This window comes from Neodiprion lecontei, chromosome 1 (genome assembly GCF_021901455.1).
Source record: "Neodiprion lecontei isolate iyNeoLeco1 chromosome 1, iyNeoLeco1.1, whole genome shotgun sequence".
In the NCBI taxonomy this organism is placed as follows: domain Eukaryota; kingdom Metazoa; phylum Arthropoda; class Insecta; order Hymenoptera; family Diprionidae; genus Neodiprion; species Neodiprion lecontei.
The window spans coordinates 295567-312917 of record NC_060260.1 but is presented as its reverse complement, the minus strand read 5'-3'; the positions used below and the strand labels follow the sequence as shown (position 1 = coordinate 312917).

The following is a 17351-nucleotide window of genomic DNA, read 5'->3' as shown; positions in this document are numbered from 1 at the left end:
AGGCAACATTCTTAAGTTAAAATTATATTTTACAGTCATTGTCAACTTTTATTTTCAACACTTTATTTTTAATCATAAAATCTCTGGAATTTCGTACAAGTTCAGTAGTGAAAAGTTAATTTAGAAATAACACCTTTTTTTGTTATCACATTTCGAAAAAAATTATACACGAGATATGTTAACTTATAACTAGTGGAAAAGACAATAATAATTAATCGTATTGAAAAGGAGAGTTCTTCAAACAAATTTAGTGATTCGCAAAACTAGAAGATAATTGAATCTTCTTCCCTTTTTCCAAATATTAGTAAATTGTGTATAAAGGAGGCAAAATAAGTCTTTTTACGTTGAGTGTAAATTTGCAGTTTGAGTCATAGGTGAGCTGAAGACGAATTTTGCGTGAGGTGTAAAAATAGTTTGCCTCCATGGTGTACACGACATTTTATGTGATGAAAGTATGGTTTACAAGTATTTTGTACTGTTTGGAATTTTTTCAATACTGTCACAGAAACAATTACTTCAAGTACGGAACGCAGATGACAAAGACGCGTAAATCATACTTGCGTTGCTTAAAAGTATTTTCTGGAGGGACCATTGTCTTTGATACCGCTATCATCTTATCATTTCGGTACTTTTTAACACTGTTTTAAAATATTATTGGCAATAACTAATATGACAAATGAATAAATCTCACTCTATTGTATAAGGCAATCAACTTTATGTCTCTGTTCTTCAATTTAGATGCATTTCGTTTTAGTAACAATACATTTATTTGTTCAAAAAGTATATAATGTGAACTTGCGATCGTTCGATGTCGCTATTTTCGTTTCAGCTTCGGATCGCAGTACCAGTAGTAAATCTGTAGCTGTTGAATGCAAATAAAATATTCCAATGCGTGAATGATGAGTGAATGAATTATACAAATATTTTTCTGACTTTTCTTACATTCCTTTTAACTAACAATTTTACTAATATCTAATATTTGATTTCATTTACTTAGTTAATTAGCAAAGAAGCCGCTGCAGGAACATCTGTGGATGGTGTAGTCTTGTCGATTCCTCCAACCTCTTCTACTCATTCCACTCCCTATACCCAAATCACAAACCATGATTTTCACTCTGCAATGCAAACCTTACCCTCCCCCTACTCCGGAACAGCACCCAGTAGATCTAAATGTACTGTTACTTCAGCAACACTTCCAATGGCTTCTAAAACTACAGAAACCACGGGGGATGAGTTATTCCCACACTGTAATGTAGCATTATCATCAGTCAAAACAACATTTATTGATTCATCAGTACCTTACATTCAGCCTCCAAAATTCCGAATTCAACAGCGTCCATTATCCACGCTTGAACCAAGTTTGTCTCCCGAAGAAGCTGTTCCCCAAAAACGATTTTCTATTAATGACCCTTTTGACAATCATCGCTCACGCCCCACTAGACTTCCCCCGACGCCACTGACCAGCCCTGGGTACATTGAAGAAATCATTCCTTCTCGTCCTCCTCCCTCCAGAGAATTACCGCAGATTGCACGCTCTGTACACTGGAAATCTCAGGTTGAGGTGGGTCCTACTTGCATGATTATTATTGATCATTACCCTATACATATATATACAAGTAGTAAGTGCTCGTAAAAACTAACAAAAATATGTATATAAAATTATACCGATGTTTTTACATATTATCATTGATGATTGAATTGATTCGAAACTGTTACCACTTGAATGTGATTTGTAACGCTTGTAACAGATAGTGGCACTTCGATAATGCTTCTGTGCCCATCAACACGGGTAACTGTTTACAACGAAAATTGCCTTGCTCACACGAAAATATACTGGTTGAAACATGTGTCACATTTCAATGTTACAATGGACTGAATGAAAACTGTCAGACTGAGACTGCAAAGATAGGATATTAACATGACCAGTGCAGCATGTATGTCGATCCCAAGCCGAATGCAGAATTAAGGAATGACTTGGAGCGAGTTTTTCTTTTCATTTTCCCACATCTATAAAGAATAGGATTGCATATCATCAAAAATATGCTCCCTGAATTACATTGTTGAAATGGTGTTTAGAAAATTCAATAACTTGATGTGACCGCCTATAAACTATTCGAATCTTTTCTCGAATAATTAATTTTTTATTTATTTATTATATTTATGTTTATTCGATTTGATCCCCTTTCACCAGCCATGGAAACGCAACCGTCATTCAATTTTCGACAGCACTAATTAGTCATTCCATCAGGGATTTTAAAAACTATTTAATTTAAACGACAAATCAACGCAAGCTTGAGTGGTTTTAAAATTTAAATTTTGACCGCACTAGAGCCTGAAGTAACATATTTGCACTTTGGGTCCATTACGTTACAATCTTTAACTGAAAATTTTTTTACATTCTCATACGATGAGCTTAGATTTGTTGTAAATTCTGAGTTTTCACCATACCGTTGTATTAACCTTCAAGACTATTTACCAATGCTAGTATTAATTGAACACAGCCCACGTCAACGCCATCTCCACCTCCCGCTTCGACAAAGATGTCCGTTAGCGATCGGAAAAGATTATTTGAATCTGCTATGGAGGAGCACCTGAAACCTTCTCCAAAACCAGGTGAGAGTTCTTCTGTCTCAAATAAATGAAAGAACAGTTCTCAAATATGCAGACTAAAGGTTTTACTTATCTGGTTCGGTAACATTATGCACGTATGTACATTAATAACTCATTACAACGAATGGAGTAAAATTTCGCAGATTTCAAGTTACCTTCGATTTTGATTCGCATTCATAACTATCACAAATTTTAACGCTCCTTCATTTAACGCTTTCAGAGAAGGTGTTCAGCTTTCTGAGCCAAGATGAAGTCGAGAACATGAAACAAGAAGAAGGTGAGACAACCTAATAACTTGACAGTCTTTCTATTTTAGAAATTTCCCAAAGTTATGCCTCTTGACAGAATGATTATGGGTACATCCGAATTGGGTGAATCAGTACTATACGACACTGTTCAATCTGATGATTTCAGAAAGAAAAATTGCCACGTTAACACGAGATGAATTGAAGTCATGGGCTCAGATTGACGAAAATGAGGTATTAGAAGAGCCAGAGGATATGATGGAGGAGCAGGATGACAGAAGACCTAAGTAAGATTGGTTGAGCTGCCTCACACTCTGAAAGCAAGATGCACCTACGCTAGTCGCTTCCTGTAACCTGCCTCTTTTCCCTTTGTTTTCATTGATTACCTTGATCATAGTTAGTATAATAATTTTTAGATCGAATAGTTTGGTATGTGGCATAGATTGAGGTGTGGGAATTTTTATCTGAGTATGCTTCACGTTTCATTGTGGTAGAGTGTTTAAACATGCTAATGGCATTAGGTAATAATTACAAACAACATGAGACATGTGTACCAAAATTCGAGCAAAACGTTATTCTCCCGCTCGGAAGTCTCTTTGAATATCGAAATTTAGAAAATCACTTGCACGTAAAGCAATTAGTAATTTAATAACGAATTCTAATGGTACACATAGACCTAGTTTTTTTTCCCCCCCAGCACTCGCTCTATTCCCCCTTATGACATATGAGATGATTTGCTTCAAACAAGTAAACAACATCTTGATTGTGATTTTGGGGGTAATTTTTAATTAGGTCCTATCGCTTGCGAACACTTAACCATCACCATGATTTGAATAATCATTTTTTATTTTCAACCAGCATGCTAACAGTTTTTGTACCATGGTTTAAATATTCTACAGCGTTTTCCTCGATTTTCCTATAAATTGTGTATATATGTAATTATATTATACGTGTGATACGTACTCAAACTGTAACCACTGATGAAGAAAACAGTAATAATAATAATAATAATCAGTGCATAGGCATATGTCTAATTACCTAGGCAGCTATAATTCTGAGAAGTTGAAAATACATACAAAACCAATGCTCAACATTGACGCTATATCTATTATATATTGAATTTGGCGCATAGTGTCAGCCGATTTTGGAATATTTCAAGCGATGTTGCGAGGAACTTTGTGCTCCACGAGTTGTCAATACTATGCCTCAAACAAATGGTTTTGCAGAATTAGAGATTCCTAGATAACTGGTATGAGAAAAATCATTTTTCATTACATTCATCACTTCGTCATACTTACTTTTTAAATTCGATATTCCCATGTATTTAATCTAAAGGACATGAGTTATTTGTAAGCAAGGCCAAGGCCTAGCCAAGAAATTTATACAGTTTTGTGCTTTTGTAGCTCCTTTTTTGCGCACAATAATCTATCTTGGGACGGATAGACTTATTTTTGTTAATCGGGTTAGAAAAGAATGCAATGACTTGAAAGTAAGTGTTTATTGCATTTTTCACGCCCTGGTAGTCCAGTGAAGGGAGGTAATTCATGTCCTCAAGATTTTAAAAACATGATATATAACTGAACTTTTTGCAAACTCGTCAAATTTGATATTTGATACAGTGATTCGGAATCTTGATCATCATACAAAATTACATAATCGATATGTAAACTCAAATATCCGAAAGCTGAAATTTTTTTGTTGGACTAATAAGCTTCTTGTGGCATGAAAATAAATATACAAAAATGGTTCAAAATTCCATTCAAGTCCCACCTTAATTTACTTTCGTTTTCATCTAAGCTTTTGACAGTCTCTTTTGCTATGGGACTTTTAACATTTATCCGTATCGCCTTTCTTCCTAAAGCTCAGTTTTCGATATACTCTTGTATTAATAGATCGTTAAAGATAAAATACTCTGTTGATGCATCAAGTAACTCGCAATACATATCGCAATTTTTCATCCACCTGTATGAACAGATTAATTTTAAGTTCTGCGACTGTCAAAATTAAATTGGACTATTTTATGTCGATGCGGCAACCCTCTGGACTTCATTATCTTCGACTTCATCAAGAATATCGAGGCAGATCAGTGTTGTCTATAAACAAAGTTGTGTAAAACCATTTTCACTAAAAAGTCCATTTAATATATAATTATGATCATCAATTGCCCCCTATTTTAATTTGTATATTTTCTCCTCTACATTGTCATTCAAATCCCCAAATAATTTATGAAATTCCCTCCATTGAGATAAACAGCTGATTCTAATATGTTTTGTTGGACCAGGAAAATTTGATTCCGCAATTATATTTCATCATATAATGTTTACAGACATAACAAGTTTCCTAATTCATTCAAGTACAGCAGCCTTTCTTCGCTAGTATGATATGTGAAATTTTTAATGCTTAAATGAAACTATATGATGGGAGAAGGTTTTTGAGATACTTTTTGTTACTTGCCAATGTCAAAAATCCTTTATCCAGGCTTTTTCTCTCGACAAAAATTATTTTTCAAAATTACACAATTTTTGTATGTGGCCCGTTTTAGAGAGCGTTCCACTAAAGCGGTTTAGTTACGTTATAAAATCAATTTACTGCAGCTTGCTGACAAACTATTTTGCTACCTCACTGTGTATTAAAATATGCAATTCTGTAGCAACTCAAAGTTTTTTTTTTTTTACACATTTACACTCTATACGGAATTTGTACTTTAGTATTTGTACTTGTCACAACTGATCCCTTCGCATTGTGTATTGTTTTTGCTTTTGTATTCTCTATAAATAAAAACTAATGTTAAGATGCCGTTTTAGTGATTTGTCAGTACGCATGCTCGTTAACCTTCCAGTAGCCGACTGTCTTCACGAAGTCCTCATCCTCTATTACACAACGCACCAAGTATCGTCAGGACTGCCAAAGCTGAACGACGCTTGAAGGAAAGAATGATACAAGAGGTAATATTGCATTGAATTTACCACCATTCCCTTTTTCTTCTTCCGGTTTATGTCCTAGACAAAAATGAAATATTTTTCCGTTTACAGGCCAAATCTCATATTATGATCATATACTCATTATATTTGTGTATCACAAATTTTGTCTACAGGGCTTAATTTCGGATGAAGACGAAGATAGCCAACTATCTCCTGCCAAACAACGAGCACTGAGAGCGGAAAAACGAGCTGCTTGGAGACAAGCACGACTTAAGTCTCTCGAGCAGGTAAAAGGAAACCGTCAATCATTATTTTCTGTGTATAACGTGTTGTAGTTTACTACACGTGAAAAGAACTGTAACACAAGTTTGCATTATTTTATTCGATTTTTCTTTATTTCACCAAGGATGCTCTCCAAGCACAAATAGTGATCAAGAAGATGAACGAGATGATGGATACATCTGGAAAGACAGATAATTTGGCTGAATTGACAGTCACAGCTGCAGAGCCACCAACGGAACCAGAGAATGTGACGGAAGTAGGTTTTATTTCGAATTTTCATCACCATACAGTAAATCTACAATTAATCAATTAACATCAGGATGTGATTTACATTAAAGTTTCTATTTTAACATCAATTGTTACTAATTGCTTGTGTTCATGTACTGAAATCATAATATAATCTTTGTAAGCCGATTACTCTAACTACAACGGCTTTCGTTTCTCTGTCTCCCTACCATAGTTCGCTACATTACGACCGTCTAGTGCAGATTTTCCTAAGCTTGCTGTGCGCAGCAAGATTGGCCCCCCAAAGGCTGTACGTGAATGTGAAAAAGTAGTGGATGAAAAGGTCACTCGACGCACCGAAGAGTATGTGGACGAAGTGACGGGTGAACGCCGTGTGCGAACCGTTGAATACGTCGAGAAGCTGATTGAGCATGAGGTACCAAATGTTGCTTTGGCGAGGTTCTCTTACGAGGATATTTCTGCTAATTCGTATAGAGAATAGATTATGATCTTTCAAGTCCGCATCGCACAGTCAGGAGGGCCCGAATCAAATACACCACGTGTACACACAACCACGCATATATGCACGAGTAACGGGGTTCAACTTTGCTTCATGTTCTCTTTTTACAATTCTCCTTAGTATGAATGTTTCATACGATTTTTTATTAGCAAAGACTGGTACCATTGCTTCATTTCAGAGTGCCAGTTTGTCTGTCATTATTTTTATTCGTTTATTTATATCATTTTATTACTTTGTCTTACATGCTGGATGCATGTCATGTGTAGTTGTCTGAAATATATAGAATGGACTATGATTTGCATATGACAAATAACTTGGACAAGGGAATATAAAAAAAACTATTGGTAAAATTGTAATTTTTCTCAGTAAACTATGCTTAGCACATATTGTTTGTTCTAGTGGTATCGAACTACTTTACTATTGTCATTAACTACTAATTTTCTGACTCATAGAATGAAATTAACACTTGGTCTTGTTGTTTGAAGATTCCAACACTCTCGCTGGGAATGCAACCTGCACTGCCTTGAGCCACTCATTTTCTTTCTACTGATTACTGACACACTGTTCTCCGGCTAGCGGTATGCTCTACATGTTCTAAGTAACTTGGTATCGTATGACGTGCCATGGGGTTTCAGTGAAGTGAGCCCGTCATGTCATACTCGGTACTTGTACAGTACTTGGAATGTTGTTCCAATTTACTATGCTTATTTAAAACCCCGTCTGTTTTACAAATATTCCTTGTCACGTCTCATGTTTTTTGTTGAAATACCCAGTTCTTTGTGTACATATATATATATATATTTCTTTTCATTAAGGTACATTGATCCTATTTATTCTCTGATCATAGGTCGAAACTCTCAGAGAAAAAATTATTTCACTGGAGCTCAGTAATGCCGAAGAGGAAGCTGATAGTATCGGAGAAACTGGTGCCAGCGATGCTGAAAGTGAGAGCGAAGATCCCACAGCTCAAACTTCTGTGAGTACACCCGTGGAAGAGAAAGACACCGAGTCTCATATTTCCACACCAATCAATGTTAATCTCCCAGCGACTATACCGCTTAAAAAGAAAAAACGAAAGCGTTCGCGCAAAGGGCGTCACTAATAATGACAATGAATTTAACGATTCTAAAACTTCCGACAATATTCACGTAGAATAGTATAGATGAATTCATATTATGAAATGTCACATCATTCTACCGATCATGTCAACTCTTACTCAGCTTTTACAATTTGATATATCGAAATGTTGTTTTGTGCAATATTTCTTTCCCAGATCAGACTAGCATACATGAGTGACTAGTATTCTCAACATGAAATTCATCAAATATAGATCACAACTACATATGAAATATTCCAGAAAACAAATTAGAATGAACACACTGCTAGTATTTAGTAGTTTGGAGAAGAAATTACTTTTCTGAGGCAGCAATTGTTTCAAAGATGAATCAAGTATTATGCTGCCAGTCAACATTCATTTATTTATCTCAACTTTAACAAACAAATTACCCTTTCACTTATTTACTTAACATATATAATTAAGTACTTGACACATTGACCTTTCAATGTGCACAAAGGTTTCGGGTCTTACCAGAAATGTACATTCCTAAGTATTTTTCTATTACTATAGTTGCATCACATGTTAACCCTATGTATTTCAAATGGTAGCTAGTTGTTTTTCTCAATAAAAATTGTCTGAAAGAATTGACATGCTGTAAGGATTCGGTCAAGCGGGCTCCTCAGGCCAATGATAGAGTTAACCTACACTGCCCATTATTACCATAATTAGGCATGATCAAGGTCCTCCTGTGTGGCTCAAAAGTACCAAAGAGTCCACTTGACCAAAGCGTCGCAGCATGTATTTTTCTGTTCATTGAAAGTACACAGCATTACAGCGAAAGCGAAGTCAAAGTATTAAATCACGAAAAAGGCAGCAAAACACTATTTATTTAATTGCTAATGGTACTAATAAGTTCTCATTTAGACAAAACTCTGACTTAGGCTATGATATTAACAGCTCCTTGTGCTACAGAACATGCCGTGTACCATATTTTGCATTACTGTTTAATGTATTGATGTACATAAATAAATAACTTGGTATATTTTAAATAACTGCAGGGTGTGTCATTATGGGCCTTCTGTTAAGTTCTACCTAAGGAAAATATGAGTTGAATCTGTTGAATATTTTCACCACTTTTCCCAATATTGTAAAACAGTTTATTTCTCGGATTATTGGCTGACCTACTTCTTTGAAAGTGACAATCCGTTTTGATTTCGCAAAATAGAAAAATAAGAATCATTTCACAGTACATAGATGTTGCAAAAACTCAACATTTTTTTTTTATTCACATAAATTACTTCATGGTCGCACTAGTCAAGGAAAACCACCAAGTCAGGTAACTTGTCAATTAGTCACAGAATTTTGTGGCAGTGTAGAGAGAAAAAGAATAAAGATTTGCTCACAAAAAAAAAAAATTGTTAAGAACAATTTTTCTTCATGTGCTTGGTTCCATGACCATTAAATAAATCATAAATATATTTCTGAAGACCGATTGATTCGAAGCTTTATTTACTAGATACTAGAATTGAAACAACGAGTTCGGATTTTAGTCAAGGAAAAATGATAATTTGGTAAAGGTAAAATCGTGGAATTTATTCGACTACTCTTAGTTGCCGTCATGTCCTGATTTCTTTTACCAGTCTGCACTTGAAACTTGTAAGGTAAAGAGATGACATCTAGTGAAACGGTTTCTTAAACAGCGACTGCGAAATTTAATGCGGGCCAGAACAAAATAATACGTGCTCCGCATATTTGTAGCTTAGCACTGCAAACTGGGAAAAGTCGTGGAATTTTTGTAATAGAAGAATATTAGCAACCCCAAAACAAATATATTTAAAAGATCTCTGCAAAGGTAAAATTCTCAGTAGTACATAACTATAACGATAAACTGCCCAGAAGATACATTTATCATGAAAATAAATTTTCTGTTAAATAACAGATTTTTTTTTTTTTTTTTGATAATGCAAAATTACTTTGTAGACATGAAAAAACGTGAACTGCGTCGTTTTCGTGGCATTGTACATTATCAGCTTTGTAATAATAATAATAATAATAATAGTTCTTCAGCGAGTATTAACTTATGAATAAACTCAAAATATAGGAAGTTTCAAGTTCTGCAGCACACTAATACATAGTGTGGCACATACTGTTTCATAAAATTACGAGATGACGAACTAGTATTATACTAGACAGTAAATCTGTTCCAGTTGGCAAAGAATATTGAGTTGTTTATAAAACTCGTATTTATGCGATTGGAAATCCAGGCATTGCGCTGCCTGGAATGATAGAAAACTTTCGTACGAGGGTGATGGATATTAAATACATGATTATGTGTGTTTCGTCATCCATACTTAATATTTCCAACCTCAAATAATCCAAACTGGAACAAAATTGTTGAAAAAAAAAAACAGGCACAATGTATTCTGTTCGATCAAACAGTATTTCCTTTCTTATGAATTTCAACATGTTCATAATTTGATTTCACGAAATTTACTTTTAACGTGCACAGACCATTTATTACCTCTGCGTACATATGAAATTTATGTAAACGGCATATGGGACCAATACTGGACATCTTAGCATCATTGCGATCTCAGAGGAATTTGATAAATGTCATGCTTAATTATGAGAAACGCCAATTTTCAGAGAAGCAGTAGTGAAGATTCTCAGAGATTAATAGTCGTACAATTCGTTTGAATGCTCCCTATATTTTGCCATAAGTCAATTATCACCTAGCGAATAATAATTACTCTTGTTTTCAGTATGAATATTATTTACCGACAACTGGAGAAGTCTAACAAAAAATTATCTTATTCAGCCTAGTAAGGAGCATGATAAAAACCGTTATTAATTATATATTCATCGAAAATATATGAGTGTTTCACGTGAAATTAAGTAAATTCATTTCAAGACACTGTGCTCATTTTTTCGATATTTAGCTCAGTGCGTACAAAATTGTTAGTGTTTTAAACAACTGTATACATTATACATATATTCCGACTAACTCTTTTTTCAATAATGTATATCATACATAGCAAGTGAAGGGTTATCAGGATGTCCATCTGTTCCACAATAGAAAGTAATCTATATATGCATGCGTGCCTTAACTGTGTCAGTGAAAAATACACCATGTAAGCTGATAAATTGAATTTTGCAAGAAATGCTATTATAATTCGCAAAAGTATGTAAATTCCATGATAATATGTGGAAGTTCGCTGGTACAGTATAGCAATTATAGTATATTTATACAGACTATAGTATAAGCAATTAATCGAAAGTAGATTAGGAAATTACCTTATTATTTAACATTCAAAGCGAGAAAGTACATTTATTTTAATTTAAATGTGTTCTTCGAATAAATAATATTTATGTATTTTATACGATGAGAAATTATTTTCATGAAAACGGTATTCCATATAGAAAAGCCTGTAGAAAGTCTTGGAAATGAAATTGTTTGCTTGAGAATCACTTTTTTGTTGCAATGATTCCTTCAAGTTGTGTCTGGAAAGAAAATAATGTTTTACGGAAATGTCAGAAATGTCAAGTTTTTCACTCAAATTAAATCATACACACTTTACCTTGAGTTGCTGATTTGTTTTCTTTAGAAATTGAATTTCCTCAGAATGTTTTTTATCCTCAGCTTCGCGCACTTCCGCAGCTCTCGTTTCAGCTTGTTCGAATTTCTGTCTCAACTCAGCAACATTTTTTTCAAGCTCGACCTTTTGAACGCGTAATTCATCCGCGGCTAATATAAGATCTTCCTTTCCCTGTTCAGCCTGCCAAAAACATGTTGGTTGAAAACAATTTGAAGAACTTTTGAAGGTATGGAGCAATCAGTGGTTGTTGTGTATTACTTACCTGTAAAGCCTTACGCATGCCAAATGCTATGCTACTTTGATAAAGCGTTTGATACGCAGCCATAGTCATGCGAATCTCATCTCTAATTCGGAACAAAAGTAACCCACGTTCAGCACAATTGATCGTTACTTGGCGAATCACTTCATCTAAACATGTATATCAATTATATTGATATGAGAATATAGAATGTGTACAAACGATAGTTTGGTGCAAATTTTATTACCAAAACATTGTGTATAAAGTTCTCGCCTGACAGGACAGATCCCAGTCTCCCTAGCTTGTCGTTGCTGTAGCCTCATATCAAGTTGTTCCTGCAGATTGATGACGTCTAATCTGGTAGCCGGTATACTCGACACCTATACATCATGTTAAATTAAACTGTGCTCGGATCTGTACTGAACAAATATAATTTAATAAATGTCCGAATATCTCTTATTATCAACTTTATTCAACATAATTCTATATTATCGCTCTCACAACGGGTTCGCATATTCCTCCTAACTCGATACACAGTTCTGAACACTCCAACGCATTTTCATTTGACCCAGAAATAAAGAAATGGTACTGTTTCTACAAATCGTAATGGTAAATTCCTAGAATTCATGCCATTTGTCTTTTCTTTACTTCTGCGTCATACGAAAATGTCTTGGAGAAACTTTGTTCAGAACTGTGGATATAATGGGACTGTTGAGCCCGTTTTCGCGATTGAAATACGTGGACTTCAATATTTGGAGATCTATACATCAATGTCGAAATCGGCTAGAGCACCTCCTCAACAGTGTTAGAGCGATTTAAATGAATGGATCAACAATGAATTAATACGCACACGTTGAGTCCATATTTGACAATCTTCCTCCCATTCTTTTGGAGGCAGAATTCCATTCAAGATCTCATCAGTTTCGCGTCGAATGTCAGTTGTTGGCAGTGCTGTTTGTACTTTACATGCTGTCATCCCAACCTTAGATGGTGATGCATCTCTATTCTTCTGTATTCAAAACATCAGCATGTATCGTTCAGAATAGTCATTGCAAAGTATCATAAGTCGATTATCTGAAATAAATTACTTGCCTCTCGCTAAAAATATCAACAAACCCTTAACTATGGATGTCAGAAATTTTCCAGCTCCTGCTGAGGTGGTCGTATAGACACCAAATACAACTGAACACGAAATCTAGATTTTTTGAATAAAATTATTTCGTTGGATATCATCATCTCCATTTACTGTTTCTTAAAAAAGCACGGTCGATAGATTAAAATACTTTCATTTCCAAGAGATATCACATCGGTAGTTCAGGGTTACGCTAGCGGAATAATAAACATCTTTCAAAACGAACCCTTTCTGGGTGAGTGGTGACAAGGACAGGATTCTCATACTTTATCAGAGTATCAGTGGGAGGGACAGTCCTTTCCTGAACCACTGCTGCCATAATACTTCTTTTTGTATAATTGTACCCAGTGTGTATAAGGTTCGAGTGCTGGGTGAAAAATTATTATTTCTTATACTCTGCTAATAGTTCTCAGCATTTGTTTACATGGTAACCATGACGAAATATTCTTTTAGCACGATGTCTATGTTCATCATTAAATTCTCATTTATAAGAATGAATATACTTGGTATCCCATTAAGCCATCACGAATTAAGGGATGCGTACACGAGAAAAACTTATATTTTAGGTACTCAAACATTCGAACAAAGATTATGCAGGTAAGCGAAAAAATATATGACTGGAAATACGTGTCACGACAAGACCTGCAACTTATATTTATGAAGATATTTGGCAAAAAGAACTTGTTTGTTCTGAAAAATGTTTCAGAAGTCGTCAGAATTGATTTAAAAATTTGAAATTGGTTTGTGTGAGCTTTTTGTAACATTTTTCACAAATAAGGGCATGGAATTTGCGGTAGGTCAATTCCATCGAAATAAAACTCGTAAAAATTGTCTGAATATCTGAGTTAATTGTTAGTGATTTTCTGCATTGCATTCGGTGTGAAAAAAAAAACAACCCGATCAGACTTTTTAATGATATACGTGAATTGACCGGTGTAACCTCCCCCTTAAGCAAGTCGAAATCACAACCGAAACAAATTAAATGGAATTCAAAAGAATTGGCACACAATTCTTTTCTATTCCATTCAATTTGTTGTAATTCGTGGTCATTCTGTTTCCAATTAACTCAATTCGTTTTAGTTTACTGCAATGCATGTACCGGGTGTTGGGTAAAATTCACGTGCAAAGAAAACTACTTTGATTTCCAATCAGATTATTGAATTAAGCACCATGGCTCGAAGGTAAATTTTACTTATAATATAATAAAGAATAAATGAAGATTGAATCAATATAACCCAAACTTCATGTAATGTTTATTCAATGTATTTTTCAAGGATATAATACCTAGTTAAGTCGCAATATCTACTTACACATCGTTCTTCCAGCATACAAATTTATTACCGCAAATGCAGATCCGTTCACACTAAAATCTTCAACTAAAAATAGATTATGAAAGCAACAATACATTTTATTGTTCCAAATATAAGTTTATCCCAAATATAAGGCTACTTTTCGTTTTAAGACGTAATTCCAAAAGTAGTTTGCGAAACAAGGATAAAACATTCGAAAAAATATTCGGTCGATTCTTTGTTTTATATCAGTATCAAAATAACTATTCTTATGTCGGGGTTCTTCTATGAACTAGAAGATAGTAGTTAATCATTTCATAAAAATAATTTTTTACTTTGCTCTTGAAAAATAATTGCACAGAAACATTATCTATATGCTACAAAAGCAATACATACATTTTTTCATATTATTTACATTTTTAATTTTCAATTGATTATTTACAGCTCCACATGCTTTTGCATTATTTTTGTCTCAAGATCAAGATGTAACTTCTCAACTATTCTTGCATGTTTTTTCACATTTTTTTCAGCAGTTGAATTGTCAAAGTCTTCTGATTTCCCTCTCTTACCATCAGCCAAAGCTGCAGAGGTATGAAAATGGCGTAGTTTCAACAATCTCCTTTCATAGTGTCGAAGTTCTTCCTAAAATTAAATGGACAAATCACAATTTGCAACTAGGTGTCAAACATTTATATGTTTTTATACCTTGAGGGACATCAACTCATCTGGATTGAACTTGGCTTCCTGGGCAATCCTCCACAGACCTTGCACTTTAGGCTCTATGAATTCCTTATGATTGGGCCCTTGGGCAGTGAGTCTTTCCAAATGATCATATCCATCTTTTAATTTCACATGCTTGTCTCTATTAGAATGCAAGGTTGTAATGACGGTGAAGGATATCAATAAAGCAATTGCAAGTCATAAATTTACTAAATTGCCAAATTCAGACTAGAAATCTTATATGAAATTGTTATAATTATTTACCTCATCAAATTAACTTTCGTAAGATAATCAATATTTTTCCCAGGAACATCGTTGCTCTCTTCCTCTTGCTCAAGCATATTCCAGTTTTCATGTTTATCGCTCAAGCTATCTGTGATCAGAGAAGTTGAATACATTTTGTTGAGCTATGCAGTAATGGAGAAACTGTCTGCACATTATTTAAAAAATGCTGAGAAAACGAACTTACTCTTGTGAGTTTGAGTATCTCCTGCATCGATATCAGCGATAAGGCTCATATACTCGTCAACTTTTTCCTGATGATGGAGAAACTCTTCTTTCAATGCTGCCAGCTCTTCATCTGAAAATAACACATGCTTTTAACAATTCGAGAAACAAAGAATCAGAATGACAGATCGAAAATAAAAGTTGGAAAAAAATGATTATTATTACCTGTAAAGCCAGCAAATTCAGCTTTCGCCCATAACTGATTGAGCTTTCTGTTTTTAAAAACATCTTTCGATACATAATTGCTGCCGTCATTCATAGCCTTATGTCTCTTTAAGATATTCTCATCCTCGGTGTCTGTGAAATGCTCCAATAGATCATACGTGCTCATAAGGCCTACATATAGAAGACATTTGAAAATTTCTGAAGGTGAATGTTGATTAATAGTAAATGTAGGAGAAATTAATAATTACCAATTAGTTTTTTACGCATCGTAGCTTCGTGCAACCCTTCAAGATCTTTACTTTCAGCTTTAAGATGTTTTAATGCGATCTCCTCCTTGTCATGAATTTTCAAATCACTGAATAGTGCTTGCAGCTTGGGTTCAGTTAGACGCTAGAATATAAACTTTCTTGTTATAAATCATAGACAATTAGTATGAGAAAAGTTTATTGTTTTAATTTTTGAAAGTCTTCATTCACATGGTAGAGTGAGTCCACTGGAGTGGCGCTAAAGTCATGCTACAGTTTTGCAGGCGCGGCTAGGATGAGTTCGGCTTGCATTATAATGTTGCAAAGATTTCAAATAATTCACACATCCCATCACTTATTTCAGTGAGATAGCACACAATGACCTTCTCACAATGCTACCAGTATATGTCACTATTAGAGGCGTGAAATCCTAACACGAAACAATACCCTGCATGCTGTGTACAGTGTTGTGACTCCGGTGGAATCATTCTACAGTGCATACTGCATATACAGGGTAATTATCTACCGACAATATGGTCAGTAGTCTGCTACTGTTTAATGTGCTATGTCTGTAGGTAGAGGGCTAGCGACGATCGTACATGCTTTGCTTTGGACCACAGTAAATTCAATTTCGCCATTCGAAAAGGTTTGTCGAGTTCTCGCACTGATGTTGGAACATATATCGAAGCATCCTCGGCAGGCGCATTCGCTGCACTAGAATATTTACTCAAACCTTCGCACAGATTACAGCCAAGAAGCAGACTTAGAACCCAGATTGGGTTTAAAATTTTGACACTCATTTTGATTATGTGTATACGCAAAGTACGCTCTAACACGTTTCTTTTATAATTGCGTTGTGTTTCAATTACTAGCCCGAAGCAATTTATTCCAAGTTTCCGCTTTAGGGTGGATTTTCACGGGCGTCGAATTGACGCGGCAGTGCCACGCCATCGGCGTCAAAAGTCGCTCGTGAAAATGAGTACCGATGCAACGGTAAAATGCCCACCTGGTATTAAATGGTTCAGTAAATCTCAGTAATATTTTTATTCGACGAATTCAGAAATCTAGATTTGTTCATTAGAAGTGGTAAAAAATGGAGAAAATGGAGAAGCGAAATGAAGTAGCTGTTGGCGATATAAGAAAACAATCTCATTCGTTATCATTATTCTAGAATCTTGATACATGTAATTGACTAATTGGACCGCCAGGATCACAAAAAACGCACCAAACGGGCGTAGGAACCAACAGCAGCACAAAAATGCCTGAGAGACGCCTCCTCGTTTTTTTGGCTGTAACTCTTGATTCGTTACTCGCACCGTATTCGAAATGCGCGCATTCGATTCCCCTCGCAATAATACGTCGATATACTTGCTCTTTCTTGAGCGAAAAATCTTTTGTTTCAGAATCGATTTGTACAACCCTGTCACCAACTAATTAAAATCAACCTTATTAGAAACAAAAAAAAATTCATGTTCACGTTCATATTAATACAGAGGAAGAATTGTTTAGTTAAAATCAGAAAAGAAAAATATTTTTCTTGCGGTACCTATAAATAGAGATTTGAGTTGAATTACATATGTGGGAGAAGAGTAACGGACC

The 17351-nt window shown here is 34.9% G+C and overlaps 3 protein-coding genes across 14 annotated transcripts in view; 1 reads left to right on the top strand and 2 right to left on the bottom strand.

Moving 5' to 3' along the window:
* The window catches only part of LOC107220482 (protein lap4), a 36034-nt gene extending 27122 nt beyond the window's left edge, over positions 1–8912 (top strand). For 6 of the 9 annotated variants that reach the window (XM_046732653.1, XM_046732690.1, XM_046732672.1 and 3 more), the window contains 9 exons: positions 998–1561; positions 2502–2613; positions 2831–2887; positions 3025–3142; positions 5695–5800; positions 5950–6063; positions 6183–6314; positions 6519–6719; positions 7651–8912. In XM_046732653.1, the coding sequence (XP_046588609.1) occupies positions 998–1561; positions 2502–2613; positions 2831–2887; positions 3025–3142; positions 5695–5800; positions 5950–6063; positions 6183–6314; positions 6519–6719; positions 7651–7905 (1659 nt within the window). In that variant the 3' untranslated portion in view covers positions 7906–8912. Of the gene's footprint in view, positions 1–997; positions 1562–2501; positions 2614–2830; positions 2888–3024; positions 3143–5694; positions 5801–5949; positions 6064–6182; positions 6315–6518; positions 6720–7288; positions 7382–7650 lie in introns of all 9 variants that reach the window. The other 3 variants (XR_006903036.1, XM_046732683.1, XM_046732703.1) reach the window with 3 other exon arrangements.
* A 1966-nt stretch (positions 8913–10878) lies between these two features.
* LOC107220413 (33 kDa inner dynein arm light chain, axonemal) lies at positions 10879–13678 on the bottom strand. Of its 2 annotated transcripts, XM_046732886.1 has the most exons (7): positions 13053–13154; positions 12787–12889; positions 12545–12703; positions 11942–12074; positions 11719–11864; positions 11439–11636; positions 10879–11361 (listed from the first exon to the last, which is right to left on the bottom strand). In XM_046732886.1, the coding sequence occupies exons 3-7, from the start codon at positions 12668–12670 to the stop codon at positions 11326–11328; spliced, it is 639 nt and encodes a 212-aa protein (XP_046588842.1). In that variant the 5' UTR covers positions 12671–12703; positions 12787–12889; positions 13053–13154; the 3' UTR covers positions 10879–11325. The 2 variants fall into 2 exon arrangements, with proteins under 2 accessions (XP_046588842.1, XP_046588839.1); XM_046732883.1 differs by lacking the exon at positions 12787–12889 and having other exon boundaries at positions 13053–13678.
* Positions 13679–14026: 348 nt separating this feature from the next.
* Positions 14027–16652, bottom strand: LOC107220406 (alpha-2-macroglobulin receptor-associated protein). Of its 3 annotated transcripts, none has more exons than XM_046739614.1 (7): positions 16352–16652; positions 15756–15897; positions 15508–15705; positions 15305–15415; positions 15100–15208; positions 14821–14977; positions 14027–14757 (listed from the first exon to the last, which is right to left on the bottom strand). In XM_046739614.1, the coding sequence occupies exons 1-7, from the start codon at positions 16550–16552 to the stop codon at positions 14554–14556; spliced, it is 1122 nt and encodes a 373-aa protein (XP_046595570.1). In that variant the 5' UTR covers positions 16553–16652; the 3' UTR covers positions 14027–14553. The 3 variants fall into 3 exon arrangements, with proteins under 3 accessions (XP_046595570.1, XP_046595578.1, XP_046595583.1); XM_046739622.1 differs by having other exon boundaries at positions 15508–15678; positions 16352–16650; XM_046739627.1 differs by lacking the exon at positions 16352–16652 and adding an exon at positions 15984–16323.
* Positions 16653–17351: the final 699 nt, after the last annotated feature.